We start from the raw sequence: 19,146 nt of genomic DNA on the forward strand, positions 1-19,146 counted from the left end.
CTCATAGGCATTGTGGTCCTTGCCACAACAACAAGCACATGTCAAGGAACCACGACATAATGTCTTTGAATGACCAAACTGCTGACACTGGAAACATCAGAGAGGTTTTGGAGTGTATGACAATACCCTACAATTAAGATAACCTGTCTTGATGGTGGCAGGTGGACGTGGTGATGTAAATGTCAAAACAAGGATATTGGTTGGCATCGTTATTCCATCTTTGGGAGTAGAGATATGCCTTACTGCAGGAACTCCTTGAGTAGAGAAACCAGCAAGAATCTAAGACTCTGGGATGTTCTTCATATCCCTCTCAACAATAACTCCTCGTGATGAATTCAAAGTAGCATGAGGTGTAACCACATTAGGTATATCCCCAATTCCCTTTGAATACAACAGGAGTTCACTGTGTTGAGATATGGATGTTCCTACCAGTATGTCACCAGATCAAAGCTTCTTTACTGACTTTGGATAGCCAGCAAGTCCCTCTAGTCCCTTCTGAATGAAAAAGGGAGACATTTGCCCTAAAGATTTTTCTCAAAGTGAGTGCAATATAAGGAAATTCAGGTACAACAGGTGGTACAGATGTTGGGGGATTGCTGCTCAGAATCTTCAAGATGTGGTCGTTTACCTATAGACTGTGTTTTCACTACATTATTCAGATTTTAATTGGAGTATCCATAATAAAGAGAGGGAAATTTCAGTGCCCACTGACCCCACCCACCATGGAGCCCTACGAGGGAACGCACTATGTCAAACAAGGTCACAGCAGCAACACCAGGGTTTCGCAAGCACTGTACCCAAACACCAGCATCAGATAAAATGCCCATAACACCCATTAAGAACATCCAACACTGGTATTTGGTTGACCCTAGTCCGAGTAGACCAGCCAATTGTCCCAAGGGGGCCACCCCAAGGCTGCCCATCTACAGGAATTCAAGGCCAAAGTGATGTGTTTGGGTTGGACCCTCAACCACCAGGATCCTCTCCTTCCCTTCAGGGGTTGCCATGCATGCCAAACACATGGATGGATGTTTAGATCCCAGAGGAGGTAAACTGAAAGAACAGAACTTTCCCTGGGAGGTCCCCTCATCATGTGCAGGAATCCACACGAAGGGGTTCATTCAGTGTCGGGGAATCTTTGACTTATGGAAAATAAAGATGAGGTAACATTTATATCATATACCTTTCTCATTGTTAAAGTTTCTTGCAATACGCAATGGACAGTCATCATCCTCAAGAACGTATTCCTTCAGGAAAGAGGAATGATCATCAATATTTTTCATTGTGGGAATGACCACCTGCACCAAGCAATACTGTTGAGAATTTTCTTTTTCAAGGCCGTACTTCTCCAACACTTCCTTCACCACACCACTAGCTACATCCTCAGACGACAAGAGTAAAGTCTTGTAAGGTACGTCCTTGTTGATGGAATCTCCAAAGATCCGTAGAGTTCCTCCTGAACAAGCAAGGAGAACCAAACATGAATGTTTTTCCAACACTACAGTTATAAACACAATTCTATGTAGATTCTAAAGGTCCATAAATTAATCTCTTATTGTCCTATACCTCACAAACTTAAACTTATCACAAAAACATAACAACAGAAGTATTCAACAATTTATTCAAAAGATTTAGTTACACTAATTTAAAAATGAAGAACAGATATTCTGATACCAGCTATTGCTTTTTGTTCTAGTTTCATACACAAAAGTAGCTTCTTATTACATGATTGGTCAATCTTTTCATAATAGAGAAACCTTTCTATGGACAGCTAAATAATTTAAACAATAAATCTGTACAACTACCACTTCATGCTCTGCAGAATACTCTAGAATAATCTAAAAATTTGATCCTTGCTGAAAGATCGACAAAAAATGCTTGTGTTACCTGAAGATAGGAACAGTCTATAAAACCAAATTTAAGAATATAAAATAACTTGTATTAAATATTTCAATAGCCATAGCATTCTCAATCAAATACTAACTCTTAAAGTTTGCATTAGTTCACTTAGTTTTCAAAATAGTGTGTCAACGTTGTTCAATAACCCTGCTTGATCTAGACAGTTCTATTCATTTTGTAACTCTATGAAAGAAAAATCTAAGGACAACTTATAACCTGCTTCACTGCCACCATGTTTTCCTATCTCTTTAAGCTTTTTCTCTAGTTTCTGTCGGCGTTTCCTCCTCATGACAGCTTCGGGATTAGATATTGAGCGAGTGAAACTCGTCTCCGGAAGCTCAGTGTATAATCTTTCAGCAATACCATCTTTATTTTCTTCTTCAGCCTTACGTATTTAAAGATCAATGGGTCAGTTCAATGATATATAGAGCCTAAAGTTTCAATATAAACAAACACAAACCAGCTTTCACAAAACTATACAGTTTTCTTTTGAAATGTACTTTTTTTTTGCATTACTCACAATTGCAGTTTTCATTAAACTTAACTTTTAACCTAAATATGTAAGGATGTAAGAAAGAATACAGCACTTTGATCTTAACATTCTTGTTGGTAAGGACAACCTTCTGTTTGTCTTTTTTTTTTTTTTTATGAATTATTTCTTCTTCAACTTTTAAACAAAATATATTTGTTGCATTATCTTAAATATTATCTATACCTTTTTAAAGAATTTTTTGATAATTAAAAAAAATCTGATTGTAAACTTATTCTGCAGTAAACAAGAAGCTAATTACAAGTAACAAAAGTTGAAGGCTAATCATAAGTACACTAGTTAAATTTTTTCACTTCCTCTCTGTAACAACATTAACCCTATTTAGTTTCAAATCAGTCTGCAATTTTGGAAGCCAAGAATTTTTACACTTGGGTGGCTGGCTCAGAAAACAAACAAAGAGTACGAGTGTTTGGCAATAGAGATTTAAAACTCCTAACCCTCCAATTTGAGTTGAACACCTTAACCACCTGGCCATATGTTTTCATTGATGAGATAGCATTTTTTTTTTTTATTTTATCCAGACATATACTTTTATATGATAAAATAATTTAGTTATAAAAACTTTATGAACTGTCAGGGAATGTTCTAACATTTGGTCTTTTGATTTAACTATAACAGTTAAGAATATGTCCAGCCATCTTCACTTAGGACATACTACTCAATATACCCTACTACCACATACCACATCATTGTTACAAAGTCATAAATATATTTTCTTTCAGCAAAGGATTTTTCAGTGATAGATAAAATTATTAGTGCTCACATTTAAAGAAACAAAAAATATCCTACAACACTCTTTGTTAAGAAAATTTGATACGATCACCTTACAAAATAAAAAAAAAACCTAAACTGACTTTTAAAAAAAACGAATGATGTGTTTTTGACATCTCAATCACTACCCTGTACAGATTTAGTCAATATTAGATTGGATAAGGTAAAAAACAACACAGTGTGAATGAATTCACAAAATATAAACCAACCAGGTTTTCTGCAGGATGAAACATTCACAAAAAAGTCAGTTTTACACAAATTAAAAAAACAAAACAAAATTTCTCTCTGAGGTACAAGACAGACCTGGCTCCTTTCTCTTTTGTCCTTCTTTTTTTTCTCTTTCTTCTCTCTTTTGGATAACTTTCTGAGGAAGCTGTTATTTGAGTTATTTTCACTCATGTCCATATCTGTATAGGGCAACTAGGATAGATATTAATAAAAATATATTTTCCACATTTGAAATAATGAACTTTTCACAAACCTTTTAGTAAACAACAACAAAAAACATGGTTTCCTTGCAACTATTTCTCACTGAAACCATGATAAAGGTGAGTACCCAAGAAAAATTACCAGTAGCCATCATAAATTTGATGGTGTTCATTTTGAGAAAGAAAAACTTAGATAGAGTGCAAATACATGTACTTTACATAAAACTCTTAGGTTATTTCTGAATATTTTTACATTTAGAACAAAAAAGTAATAAACATAATAGTCTAAAGTATTTAAAAAATTAATTTTGTTCTTGAATCATTACATTTTTTTTTAAATTAATACATTTCTAAAAATCTAACTGAACAAATATGACCTCTGTGTATATGAAGATGAAACAAAAAACTTTATTCAGATGTCTCATCACTTTGATAAATGTTTAATAAAGTGTCCAAGTTCACAAACAAAACGTTTTAAAGGAATATATCACACTGAGCAACAAGTTCAAGATGAGTTTTAAACAGAAAACAAAACCATTTTGCACTTCATGAGACTATATTATTTACACATAGTTTGGGGAAAAATAAAAGGAAAATACATTAAGCTATGTAAATCGAATTACGACAATACAAGTAAAAGTGTACAAATCTTACGTAAGTTTCCTCGTCCATTCTGCGAAGAAGAAATCGCCCCTCTCTGTCATCCTTGTGCCACTTCAGCTGAACTAGCAGTGGCTGCTCTTCATCATTTAACTTTCTCTCCTCTTCAACAACAAATACCAAAATATTTTACTAGCCTCACTACACCTAGTGTGCTTGTATTTTTTTATAATAAAAATGAACAAGAACAAAAAGTGCAAATCTTTAAAACTTGAAATATTTGTGACAAGAAATCAATTCACAATATTTAAACTATCACTACAAGACTAGTTTCATCAGTATATGCTGGTAGAACACACGATATTTAAACTATCACTACGAGACTAGTTTCAACAGTATATGCTGCTAAAACACACGATATTTAAACTATCACTACGAGACTAGTTTCATCAGTATATGCTGGTAGAACACATGATATTTAAACTATTACTACAAGACTTGCTTCATCAGTGTATACTGGTAGAACACATGATATTTAAACTATTATTACAAGACTAGTTTTATCAGTATATACTGTTAGTTTAATACACATGTTAAGGAATACTGATTTTTCCCTTGAAAAACATAACTACACATTAGCCTATGAAGTTTTCAGTAAACAAAGAAAACTTTCTCATTGCCAAAGTAATTTAGAAATAGAGCAAACACAAAGGCGAAATTTACCTACCTCCATTTTCATGAATTTCATATAACCCATACTCAGGTACAAACAACATTCGAATATCTGGTCGAAACTTTTCAATCAGGGTGTGTATAACATCTTTGGTGGTGGCACTACTGGCCACCCTAATACATTTTGTTGCCACCTTCTGGCCTGCATCTTGGAAGTAGAATCGCATAACCCCATGAAATTCCAAATCCTACGAGTTAAAATACTTTGATTAGAAGCAGTCACAATTAAATACAAATAACACAGATTAACTCTAGCATACTGTTCACACAAGTTTAACCAAACTTTTGTGAATATCATTATGATACAGGAAACACTTATAGAATATAATTTGAAAGGTAAAATATTGTAGGTTCTTCACAAAATGATTTCATGAACTTGTGTCCTTGCAAAGATAACACAACTTCTATAAAAAAAAATAAAACTCAACCACAGAAGTAAAAAATACACATTAAATCACAGGCATACAAGTAAAAAAATAACAAAAACACTAATACACTAGAGTGCAGTCATGCAAGTCAAGGTGCAGCTATATTATAATATTCTTAAGTAATTCTTACTTAAACTATCAAACTTAGTATAATATGAAAATGAAACCTAGTGACACATACTGTATAATGTTACAGTTAGAACATATACAACTTACAATTCAGTTGACCTTTTCAAACCTTAACAAACATCTTTAATTTGTGTATCTATATGAATGAAAGAAAAGTTTAGTCACAAATTATGTAAACTAACCAACATTTTAAACAGAATTGACAAAAAACAACTATGTTCCAACAACCCAGCAGGTTCTAATTCTACCACTTTTGTGTCATAAGAAACTTTCAAAAGATTAAATTCAGCTACAAAAAGTTTACATTCCACAAATTATACACGTCATAAATTTATGTGGTATAACTAATATCCTTAAAGTCATCAAAAAGAGGGTAGAGGTTGCAGGTGGTCTGATTACTTGGATAGACTGGTGTCAAGTTTCAGTATTAACATCCTGTTTCATTTTTCTCGTGTGCTTGGTTTTTAATACACAACAATAAATATGGTAGAAATGCTCACCTTCGTCTCCAAATTATTTCTTAAATTCAATTCTAAAACAGAATTATTAAAACATTAGTTTTATCAATACACAATGTTTCATTCAATCTTGTCTTAAATTTAAGTAGTGTTGGTTTTATCTAAACTGTTTTTCTCGGGCATTCCCTTGAAATCTGCAAGTTTTACTTTTATCTAAAGAATTTTTACCTTCAGATATTATCATTGAGTCTGGTTAATTTTATCTAAAAATCTCTCTTCAAATATTTTCTCACAAATCTCACTGGTTTCAATTTACTCTATCATTAAGTAAGTTAAACTGATGGACCATTATTCACTAAAATAATTTTAAAATCATAAAAGGAAAACACCAATGAGCTTTCTGAATAAATTCTCTCAGATATGCAGTTCACCATGATTCATATAATTATCCCCAAGTCATAAATTGTGCAGCATAAATTAAAGATTTTTTTTAAAGCTTAATTTCAGAAACAATAGTATCAACAAATTATTGTCAAAGCCATAGCTGAGGGCCTTATTCATGTCCAGAGCATAGAGTCCTGAAGGTCTTTTGCCAAATTCCAAAACACTACATTTAGAATGAATGTGGCAAATAGTCCCCAGGAGACTAGATGGTCACAGTGTGTATTTTTTGTTGTTGTTGTTCCCCCTCTGCAATAGACAAATAGTCTGATAAAACCTTAAACAAAAAGGAAATGGACATGTAACTGTCTAGATATTTCTACGCAGAGTGCTATATCCTCTTATGATAACACTGGAACGAGTTTAACTATTAAATGACAGTGAAAATGTAACTAAAGAAAGACTGATTTGTGTGTGTTGAGTCAGTTACAGGTAGAGCTTGAACTAAAAGCAAAACGTGACTTAGAAGAAATATTAACTGGTAAAAGTGATAACCATTAAATCTCCATTTATCTATTAGCCATCTGATAATCCTCTTCTAGTTAACACTTAATGAAGGTTAAATAATTATCAACAGAAAGAATATCTATGGCCAAAGTCTGCCATTACTGATGACTTCAGCTAGTTCATGAACTTAAATGGAACAACAAATATTCAAGTAATGGAAATATTAAACAATATTTTTGTTTCTGGCTGATTCTTTATAACAATGTTGTCCTCATACTTTCAAGGGTAGTTACAATGGCGAATAGTAGTTACATTATACGATTTCAGTAAACATTTACTGTTATTTATTTAAAACAAATTTATTTAATACAAATAACGTAAAATTGAGATGGTGAGATATATCAAAATATGTTGTTACATCCCCAAAATATACCACGACTAGAAAAAAAAAACTTAAAATATTTGAAGTATTAAAACTAACGTACGTGGTAACTTGGATAATGCCTGCGGACTTGCAACTCTAGAAATAAGATTTCGATATCCGTAATGGACACAGCACAGATAGCTAACTTTGCACTTAACTACAAAGAAACGAAAACTTGAATAAATTAGCGACCTTTATAGCGACCGTGGAGCACGTATAAGATCACTCTGATCATTTGATGTTATATACTCCAACCTACAAATAATTCACGTTGAATTGTCATGTGTAAATAATTTATTAAATCAGTGATCATGTGCTTATAGGTGGAACAAATTTCGTTACATTCATTAATATTCGAGAAAGATAAAAATCCTTACAATAAGTCAATATCTATGAAATTGTCAAATCTTGTCTTTTAACCCGAATGAAATTATTTCTAACGTAGAACAAGAGTCCCAATTTTGTAGAACTTACATTCATATAAGGACGATCGTTCTTTTTCTTCCATTAATAACTTTCTTAGTAACAAAACAAGTTTTCTGTGACCCCCCATTGTAATTACCTTTTCTTTCAATTTACAAACAAGTTAGTCATAAACGGAGTAATGAATTATTTTTTGTTTAATCCACATGGCGGCAATAAGTTGCGAGAGTTTTTAGGTCTGACTACATAGTCCCGAAAATAATGGAAATCAACTTTACCTCTAAGTTTCACATTTCCAGAAAAAAAAGCCCGCGGTTTCACATTTAAATAATTTCACTGTATGTTGATTCCTGCCAAAATAGTGCTTTTAATACCTGCTTCCGCTTTTGGTTTTATCGTTAAACGACCTAACATATCCGGTACTGACTTATCATTCTTGCGATTTTTTTCACAATTTTACAAAATCCCTCTATCGGTCAAATGTTTGTTTGTTTGTTTTTGAATTTTGCACAAAGCTACTCGAGGGCTACCTGTACTAGCCGTCCCTAATTTAGCAGTGTAAAACTAGAGGGAAGGCAGCTAATCATCACCACCCACCGCCAACTCCTGGGCTACTTTTTTACCAACGAATAGTGGGATTGACCGTAACATTATAACGCCCCCACGGCTGGGAGGGCGAGCATGTTTGGCGCGACGGGGAAGCGAACCCGTGACCCTCAGATTACGAGTCGCTCGCCTTAACACGCTTGGCCATGCCGGGCCGGGTCGAATGTACGTCTTTTCAAAAACCTGTGTTCTATATCAACTGTTTTCCAGTGATAATAATTGTAGGCTCTGCATTCTCTTGTGACATCTGAAACCAAGTAGTTTAAGTAAGTACACCACATGCAGTTTCACTTCAACCTGCAGGTATTAACCTATATGTACGTGGTAAGTTGATTTACTATTTTACAAACTAAGTCACTTTCGTTTCAACCTGCATGTACTTGCCAACCGTTTCACTTTATACTAACAGAACGAAGTATTATCAAAACTGAATGACATAAGCTGTTATAAAACTGCTGTATTATCATAAATTATTAGTTCTTTTCAACCGATTCATCATATTCCACAAATATGCTACTAAGATAGTCGGTGGAACCGGAGAAAATGAAAATGAAGAAAATGAGGTCATTTTATATTGTTAAAAAAATTAATTATTTACATTGGAATATGAACTGATCTCCCTGACACAGCCTACGACTGAACCCAGCTTGTTTTCACCACAAAATATGTAGATTTCATATGATAGTTATTTCGTTCAATTAGGGCTCACGCCATATAGTTAACAGTGAGTGGCGTAATTTGGACTTTTGACTGCTGGTTAAGCGATCACGCCAGTACACGTACGAACGTAAACTATCGGCTTTCACTCAGCGAGGGCTCAGTCCTTACCTAAAAGTGATCCAATAATTATGGCCTAAAAGTAATAAAACAAATTTTACTGTGGTTACTGGTCAAACTACACCTTGGTTAACGGCAAAAGTTTCAATAAACAAGACACGTAAAGCGTCTACGATAATCAAATTTCTAAAATTAGTTTTTGCTCTTATATCAAAAGTATAGGGAAGAAGATGCCACAACCCTCCTCCGCCAATACATTACCATATTTGACTATGGAAAAACACGGAATTACACAACTTTTGTATAACTGAAGCTTCTACTGAAAGGTCACGTGGGCGATCATAAAATGGCATGCAGAGAAATGTTATCTCAGGAATTATCAACTTAGTGTAGGTGTGTATACGTTCCAATAAAAATAAACAAAACCTTATTCCGAAACTACAACATGCGATTACTTTGAAATATTTTGTTTTAAATATGCCCTTGCTGATTATACAGTGGCGTGTAGTCTAAATAAACGATGTTTTCTACATATGTGACATACAATTTCGTTTGTCCGTGCATCCGCTGCTCGCCAATAACCCGACATGTTGACCTTGTCTTCGAGAAAACTGTCCGAAAATTGAATTGCACGAGCCGTTTTATCTAAACAAGTCACCACACTATATAAACATTTTTTGTGGCATTTTCTGAGCAGACATACACACACACACACACATATATATATATATATAAACAAACGGTGTTGAACGTTCGACATTGTCCTGCAACCAGAAAAATAATTTACTCCACGCCCGGAGTGGACGCAAAACTGTTAGTTTCTTAATTTCCGGTTTAGCGTTTGTCCACTTCAACACCGTTTAGAAATTCAGTACGATACAACCTATCACACATGTACGACGTATTGGCAGATATATATAATATTATCAAGGTGTGTGTGAACGCCTAACCTTCCTTCCTTTCAAAAATTACTCATCCAATATATTCATCAGTTTCATTCATTTAGTGTTATCGGAGAACTGGGGAGAGATAGACCAGAATAAAACTGTTTAGTATAAATTATGCTACGTAACAAATTTTGTTCCTGAATAGTACGTGTTATTTCTTAATTGCTAATGTTGTAAAAGTACAAAAAATGGCGATTATTCTCTTCAAACATTGCTTTTGTGACCTGGATAATGAAATTTAAAAATTAACCTATTTTCTACGTAAAAACGGGAAAATGTGCACATTTTGTATTTACATCAGGTCTGAATAAAACAACATATCAATCAAGATTTACATGTATTTATACTAAAGTTATACAAAAGTGTTTAGAAGTGAGTAGTTTTTCGAGATTTGCGACTGTAATGTAAATCACTTTCACATATCAACCCCCAAATGTAGTCTCCCATCATGTTTTCGTTATACGCTCCCAGGTCACAAAAGCAAAGTTTGAAGAGAAAAATAGGTCTTTTCCATTTACTTTAGGCATAAGCAATTGGGAAATAACACTTTCTACCCAGGAACAAGAGAAAGTAAAAGTTTGTTACATAATGTTATAAAAGTCCGATTTAGCGTTTTATGAACTATAGACGACTGTACATATCTGTAACTGTACAAAAACTCAACAATCGATAACTGGATGAAATCAAATAATAGCTTAGACTTTCCAGTCTTCTCAAAATTTGCAATTTTAACTATAGCAACAAAAATTGTCATTGCCAACCGCAACATGGGAATAAAGCCAATTCTATCACACCCAACAAGTGATACACTACATTGTCATTACCATAGGTTTTAGTTATCGTATGCTTTGGATTATATCATATTAAGTTACGCCCAATAAAAAATGGAATGAAAAAGTGAGAATTATAGGATGGGCTATTGAGTTTGAATACACCCGTCTAACAAACATGGCTGCGGATTCGAACCTTACAGTCTCGGAACGTGTGCTGAACGAAAAACAGACTAGAATATGTAGTCCATGTGAGACCAACAGTATTAAGAAGTCGGTACTTAGAATAGATTTCAAAGCACTTAAAATGGAATGGGTTAATAAAAAAAAAGACTGTGACAGGGAATGAAAGGTTGCTACTCAAGTCAGTTTTCAAGTCGAATGTTACATTGTTTATTGTGTAGATTTGCTTTATCATAACAAGATAACTAATGAGGAACTTACACCGTATCCTCAATTGTTTACAACTACGTTAACTATATGCCTATTAACAAGTTCCCATGTGCATTATATCTTAATTATTGGGTATTATCTTTTTAAATAAGCACTTAGGAATTTCACGATTCACTTCGATGACAGTATAAATTTCGTCATTCTACTCCATAACTGACCACCTGTTCAGATGTACTTGTGTATCTAACGTAATTTGTACGTTGCTATAATTTCAAGTCACGATCATGACTAAAATATGAGCAAGTGTAACAATGTACTAGCATAACCATCAGAATGACGTACATAACCCTAAAATTACAGGTAAAGTCCATATCACACTGACATCTTTTAAACAGAATAATACACTATTTACGTACCTATATACTTTACACTGAAAATAAGTTGTCTCACTTATTGTTTCTGGTCAAGTCTTCACATAAAATTTTTAATAAGATGTAATACGTATACCCCATCGGTAATAACAATGGAGAATATAGAACACTTGACAACATAATCTGTGTACACACAAGTCGGTCAAAGTTTACTTTTTAAACGTCGGTGTCCAAAGTCAACAATACCAAATAAAAAATACATGAAAACGTCCATTACTAATAAACATGACTAACTACTTCACTGAGTAATCTGTTTTTATAACACCCGTATCCCCCTGAAACTGCGTGACGACATTCTGACCCCAGAGTATATCGCTCTGAAAGAAGTGAATTGCGTGAAGAGTTATTTCGTCAACCAGAAGCGCTTTGTTCTTTACACTAATAATCTTACATTACTTGTAATATATGAAAGATGTGATATTTATTTCAAACTCATCCATTTTAGTTTCACCACTTTAGGGCATGCAGTACAACTCCTTTAACAATTCACATTAGCTAACTTCATATATTATAAATGTAAGAGCTGACGAGGCCACAGTGTTCCACGCTCAGAACTCAGCGGTACCGTTTTCTTTATATAACTGACACAGTTTAAAATGGACAATTGAGTTTGATACTATACATAAAAAGATATTGTTGAATTATTCTAAAAATAGTGTTACTGTTGTAAAATACAGAAAACTCTACTTATATAGTTATTTCTTACTTTATAATTATCGTGTCTTTAATCCAACGTTTAAGAAATATTAGTATATACCGAATGGTATTTGGCCCAGAAATATATACTACTAACTATTATAATTTCTGAAGTGTAATTCCCCCCCCCACATACACTTTTACCTAAAATAATCTACGAGTCCAATAGCGTATTTTACTGAGATAAGCCACCTACATGCATAGAAAGAAAATCTTCGTCCAAATAATCGTTGTTAAATGTAATTCATCGAATAGGCATATTGTACAAAGATAGTTTTTTCTTCGTCTGAAAGGCTAAAAAACTGCTCGAAGTTTGCATAATAGTTTCCAGATAACGCGAGTGAATTATCTATAACAAATCAAACGACCAAAATATATAAAAATATAATATAGTTAAACAAGTGAGAGTAAAATACAATGATCAATAAATTTATTATTTAAAAGCATAAATCAGATCGTAGCCTTAGAAAATTCAAAATTACAGTTAAAGAAATTCGAGGCATATAATTATAATATGTCTCTGAAATATTTTATAATCTAAGTACCTGAAATAGGCCTAGTGTTTACCTGATTTCATTACTATATAAATATTGTGAAACTTGCTTGGTAGAGTTTAGAATACATTTTATAATTGGAACTCAAACGAGCCAAGCCGATGTTTCCATTTTAACTCTTCTTCTAAAATTCATGAAACTTTCATCTTATAAACAGCTTTTATGCCAACATTTTATCTCTAAACTTCTCTGGTGTGTAAATAAATAAATACAATACAAACAACGCAAAGTTTATTACGATATCTAATTAAAGAAAAATGTATTTCGACATTTTTGATTACATGTATCCTTTTGGATTTACATAATAGCTCTCTCTACCTGTTTGTACATAATTTCAAAATTGTCGGTAGTTAACTTAGTTTTTTTCGTTGTATTTTTCTTTGAACTCAATTGCAACACAAAAGCATACTTAGTCGGTGCCACAAGAAAGAACTGGATCAATACATGGAAAAAATAGGTAGAAAAACTACGATGCGAGCCTGATCTGGCATTCTCTTTCATACAATGCGCTATTTCACTTACATAAAATATGAAGCAAAAATTATTGATATTGAGAGACTTCTGCTATTAAGTCCTTTAAAACTCTTTCTTCGTGATCATTCGTCTGCCGAATTTGCTGTGTTTTCATTTTATTATCTTTAGTGTTTGTCCTATATATACAATTTATGCGTTTCAAGTTAAGCCTTAAAAACACTTATAAAAAAAAACAACGTCCACAATTACGCTGCCTCAACTGCTGATAATTTTGGAACTTCACTGGTCTTAAGTTTTAACCAGAATAAACAAAAGTTGTAGTTCGCTATACAAATACCCAGTAGCTTTTAAATATCAAATATCGTAATACTATAAATACAAGAATATGTAAAGACAGAATGTGACAATTTCACAAACTAACACTTTAGGCCTAAGAATATCTATAAAATATCGCGTTTGATTTTTTTTATCGCATTTCTCTTACACAGTATTAGTTTGTGAGGGGTTTACAATGTGAAATTAATCAGAAATACATTTGTGTAACATCTAGAAAACATGTCTTATTTGGTTTTAGTTACTACAATGTATAAATTAAAAGTGTGATGATACAGCAATACGATCGTACTGTTGCATCGTCCGATACGACGATTTATGCAACTTCACATAATTTGGTGAGCTTTCGATAAACATTACAAGTATTCTATAGAGAAAAAAATAAGAATTTCTAATAAATAAATTTTCTAAAAATTAATTATTCAATAATAGACGAATATTGAGTACATGTCTTCATTTATCTGAAACATTATAATCAAAGTAACGTAACAAATTAACAATAACAATATATAGATAGCAACTTTTTTATTTTAGTGTGAAGTACTTAAACAAGACAATGTTAGTAATACAGATAAGACCGTCATACTTTGTAAAAACCGTTGATAAAAACTTGTGTATCTAGATATGTATCGTATCGACTATTGTAAAAAAAAACGCACCCCTAGTACATAGTTACCGTGCTAGTTCTACCTTCCCTACTACATAGTTACCGTGCTAGTTCTACCCTCTCTACTACATAGTTACCGTGCTAGTTCTACCCTCTCTACTACATAGTTACCGTGCTAGTTCTACCCTCACTACTACATAGTTACCGTGCTAGTTCTACCCTCACTACTACATAGTTACCGTGCTAGTTCTACCCTCTCTACTACATAGTTACCGTGCTAGTTCTACCCTCTCTACTACATAGTTACCGTGCTAGTTCTACCCTCTCTACTACATAGTTACCGTGCTAGTTCTACCCTCTCTACTACATAGTTACCGTGCTAGTTCTACCCTCTCTACTACATAGTTACCGTGCTAGTTCTACCTTCTCTACTACATAGTTACCGTGCTAGTTCTACCCTTCTCGGTAAACTAAGTTTAGTTTTTAACCTTTCCGCTACAATCCCGATTTTATTTTTTTTAATAATAGTTCAGGACAACAAAAAAAACAAATCCTAACATATAAATGAACTTACTGACGTATGTTGCACATACAACAACAGATTATAACAAAACGATTTTATGACACTTAATGCGTGTAGTGAATAAATATTTAAATAATTAATTAAATAATTAGATGTTTCACTATTAATACTGCAGCAACAGAAAAAAAAAGCACTGGCATCTTCCCACTTTTCAAAAACTTTGAAATCCTATACCACAGATTTGATAAAACCTGTAGTTATACATACTCCGACATATTTTTTATCACTGTACACTTTTTCCGATGTTCAAGGTTAGCCGCTAACAATCCGTTCTGATAAAAATCACATGTACATAACAAATAAAAAAGTTCGTTATTATTATAAGAGAGACAGACCTCTATGATACGAGAGTGAGACGTAAGTTCTACAATATCATAAATCCACAGAAATAATACAGTATATTTGAATAGATAATACAGAAGTTGTGAAATATGTGCATGTCTACGTAAATATATTTAGTGGAAAATTCTTTAATTTAAATTTCGTATAATTTTAAACGTTGTAAACTTCTCACAGGCGAACGAAAAAAAAACACTATTTTTTTAACTATACACCTTCGCTAATACATTCATTCAATAGCCTTTAAGACCGAAATAAATTTATCACTTATGTGTATGCAAACCCTAAACGTAATTTGGATTTTGGTTTTTATCCATCCAATCACAAAATTGGGCTTGAAGAAGACTTACCTAAACTTTCAAACTGCTAACTAATTTAAAAACTATTCAATATATGAGCAATTGACAGAATAAATATACGCATTAATGGTACAACTGATGAATGTGTCTAATTATATAATATGATGCTACCAGAAAGTTCAATTACCTCCTCTATTACTACACAAGAAACTTTTAAAACATCAAATAACATAATTTGATCATTTAAAAATACAAGGAATATGTGAAACAATTGTTTAGAAACTGAATTATCGCCTATAATTTTATTGCTCTGAACTAACCAATTACTGATCAATTTTATTCTTTCATGAACAGTTCTGGAGATAGCCGACAAGTTAAATGTAATTTATAAATTATTTTAATCTTACTTTCTGTCAATTAACTCGTAGAAATGAAAAAGAACATTTCCACAAACCTACAAAAAAACAGCATATCCATCTTCATTTGATAATAAAACATCAAATATTAAACAGCCTAGCTAAGCATAACACACTTAAATGAAACTAAAAAGTCAACTTACAATTCGAAACTTTTTAATAGGCCATGAATCATAAAACCTTGACATGACTGAATATACATTTATTTGCTCGAATTCATGAAAAAAAAAAGTTAATTTTGTCAATACAAATTAAAATAAGTTAGAAATGTGTACATTAATACTTCTGACCAACGCCCATAAAATGTCCTATAAATTATATTGACAACATTTTTCCACTTCAACTGTCCTTAATCAATCCGTACTGGACAGTGTTTGCTGCGAGTGCCAGTACTCTGTTATGACAAGGTTTAACTTACCTGTCTACAACTAGCTCACCTGCGCCATCTTGACTTCAAAATAACCACAATATAACTTAATACTACTGTTTTACACAATTTGATTAATTAATTAGCTTGTTGGATTTTTAATATTTTACGAAAAAATTTGAACTAACGATAAGTTAGTGACGTGTTACGTAACTACGAGCTTACCTCATTCGGTTCGCTGACGGCAAATAAATCGAGACGATTAGCATTCCACTCAGTAATAATATTCCGTAAGTTTTTACGTTCTTCGGCTTTCCAATCCATTTGTTTATCCATTATTGTACGCGTAAACTTCAGATCTTCGAGCACACCTAATCCTTGATCATACTAAATTACGGTGTGGTTTAACTTCTATATTTTACGTAATAACGAAAGCAAGCTAAATCGTACCACCCTTCTTTATGTTACCACTCGAGTAAGTCCATGAACAAACAGCGTAAGGAAATGTATTTTAGGCCTGCCCAATCCAAGCATGCGTCATCATATTCCGATTTCTTATTGGTTGTTAAAAAGAGTAGCCCGGAAACAAACCTAGAGTAAATATGTATTGGTAAACATTCTAAGCTTTTCTTAATATTTCAAATACGCTTCGAAACACATTAAAAAATAAACTGATGTACTGTCGAACCAGCATAAAAGTAAATAAAAATAAATACACCTGTTTCAAAATTTGACTCAAAATGATACACAACTCGGTTGTCAATCAGAAATTTGTAAAACCCACCTCTGTCTTGAGCGAAAAACTCACAAATTTGATAACGTGGAACCCACTTTTTTCGAAAATTTTTAATAATGTCTTATAAAAGTTATATAGCAATACAAGAAAAATATTCAAATAAATAAGCAATTGTTGAAAACTATAAACATTACTTTTTTAATAAAAATATTTATTTACTGCGTGCCTAATAATTAAAACAGATTCCAGAATTTGATAATATTATATACCAGGACCTTCAAACTGTATACAAATTCTGGTGTTTATATAAAATCTGATAACTTAAGATGCTAAACACATTCAACTAAACAAACCAGTTTCTATCAGTTTCTTGGACTTTTAACGTTACAAATCAGCGAAGCATTACCAAGCAACAGGCTTAAAAGTTTTGGTAAAAAATCACGTAAAATCACTATTCATTGGTAAAAGAGTTGGCGGTGGGTGGTGATGACCAGCTGCCTTCCCTCTAGTCTTACACTGCTAAATTTGGGACGGCTAGCGCAGATAGCCCTTGAGTAGCTTTGCGCGAAATTTAAAACAAACAAACAAACTTTCTTTTTGCACAACGCTGATTTTGAATCCGAAATGTAGAAATTATGTGTTTATTATTAAGTTTGGTTTGTTTGAATTTCGCGCAAAGTTACACGAGGGCTATCTGCGCTAGCCGTCCCTAATTTAGCAGTGTAAGACCAGAGGGAAGGCACCTACTCATCATCACCCACCGCCAACTACTCTTTTACCAACGAATAGTGGGATTGACCGTCACATTATAACGCCCCTACGGCTGAAAGGGCGAGCATGTTTGGTGTGACGGGGATTCAAAACTGCGACCCTCAGATTACCAGTCGAGTGCCTTATCCACCTGGCTATGCCGGGCCTTATGATTAAGTCCAAACCACCTTGAGTATCGAAACTCGATTTTTAGGGGTATAAGTGCCTAGACTTAGTACTGAGCCACAGGGGACAAAAATTAAGAGAAATCTAGAAACATGATACCTGGACTTTTAACGTTCTGTGATATAAATGATTAATTTCTCATTATAGCGTTATATATACAGTTAATATTACATGGTAGTGTAGTTTTTGAAATTAACCAATGTATAAATGTATTCTAAAGACGGCTGGTATGGGTATTAAAACTTTAAGTAAAATAAAGCACAGAACAACGTGTCGACCTTCTTAGCCCCCCAGTAGCTCAGCGGTCTATCTGCGGATTTACAACGCTAAAAAAGCGGGTTTCGATACCCGTGGTGGGCAGACCACAGATAGCCCATTGTGTAGCTTTGTGCTTAATTCAAAACAACAACAACCTTCTTAAGTGATTTTCAGGTTAACAATTAAAGTTATTTTCTTTTGTACCTATATTAATTAATAACCAAACATCTAACTGCAACGCCCCCTACAATTTCATGCCCGTTTACATTCTCATCTCTTAGACATGTGCCAATCAGTGGTCAGCTACGAACTCTGCTAACTTGAAGATGACCCTAGATGTTCTGTACTAAAGTTTTTAATACCCATACCAGCCGCCTTTAGAATTCATTTTTATTTTCCAGTGTCTTTCTCATCATCATAAATAACCAATGTATGGTTAATTATGCATATAATTATTCTGAACTCGTAGCTGTTAAAAAATTCATAAAAATATCTTTTCATCTTGATCTTAATACTTTAACAAAGTCTAGATTATACATTAATCACTTATACAACCTTTATTATCCTACTTTTTATTTCCACGAATTCCATTAGTTTATTATTTTTTCCAGTGTACTTATTTTAAGACACAGAAGGGTTTAGTGTTAACTGCCATAATTCGCGCTTTTTTTTTTTTTTTGTAAAGCTAAATCAAATATTGTATGAGGCGTGTGAACAATTAATAAAACGTGTCCTTTAACCGGTAGAAATTAATTTCTTATAAAACTGTTAAATCTCCTAAAACACTGGCACTTGTCACCTTGCTAGTACCATATTATCTAAAACTTGTAACATTTGTGCTATTTATATGCTAGTCTCACAAGGCTTACGATAAACATTTATAGGTTTCCGTGG

The 19,146-nt window shown here is 33.1% G+C and overlaps 1 protein-coding gene across 1 annotated transcript in view; it reads right to left on the reverse strand.

The window, feature by feature from the left end:
• The window catches only part of LOC143257215 (afadin-like), a 46,290-nt gene extending 29,478 nt beyond the window's left edge, over positions 1–16,812 (reverse strand). The window contains exons 1-6 of the mRNA XM_076515607.1: positions 16,548–16,812; positions 4,976–5,168; positions 4,303–4,412; positions 3,524–3,640; positions 2,116–2,284; positions 1,184–1,456 (exon numbers count right to left, since the gene is read on the reverse strand). Coding sequence (XP_076371722.1) covers positions 1,184–1,456; positions 2,116–2,284; positions 3,524–3,640; positions 4,303–4,412; positions 4,976–5,168; positions 16,548–16,658 — 973 coding nt within the window. The 5' untranslated portion in view covers positions 16,659–16,812. The remainder of the gene's footprint in view (positions 1–1,183; positions 1,457–2,115; positions 2,285–3,523; positions 3,641–4,302; positions 4,413–4,975; positions 5,169–16,547) is intronic.
• Positions 16,813–19,146: the final 2,334 nt, after the last annotated feature.

This window comes from Tachypleus tridentatus, chromosome 7 (assembly GCF_004210375.1).
Source record: "Tachypleus tridentatus isolate NWPU-2018 chromosome 7, ASM421037v1, whole genome shotgun sequence".
In the NCBI taxonomy this organism is placed as follows: Eukaryota; Metazoa; Arthropoda; class Merostomata; order Xiphosura; family Limulidae; genus Tachypleus; species Tachypleus tridentatus.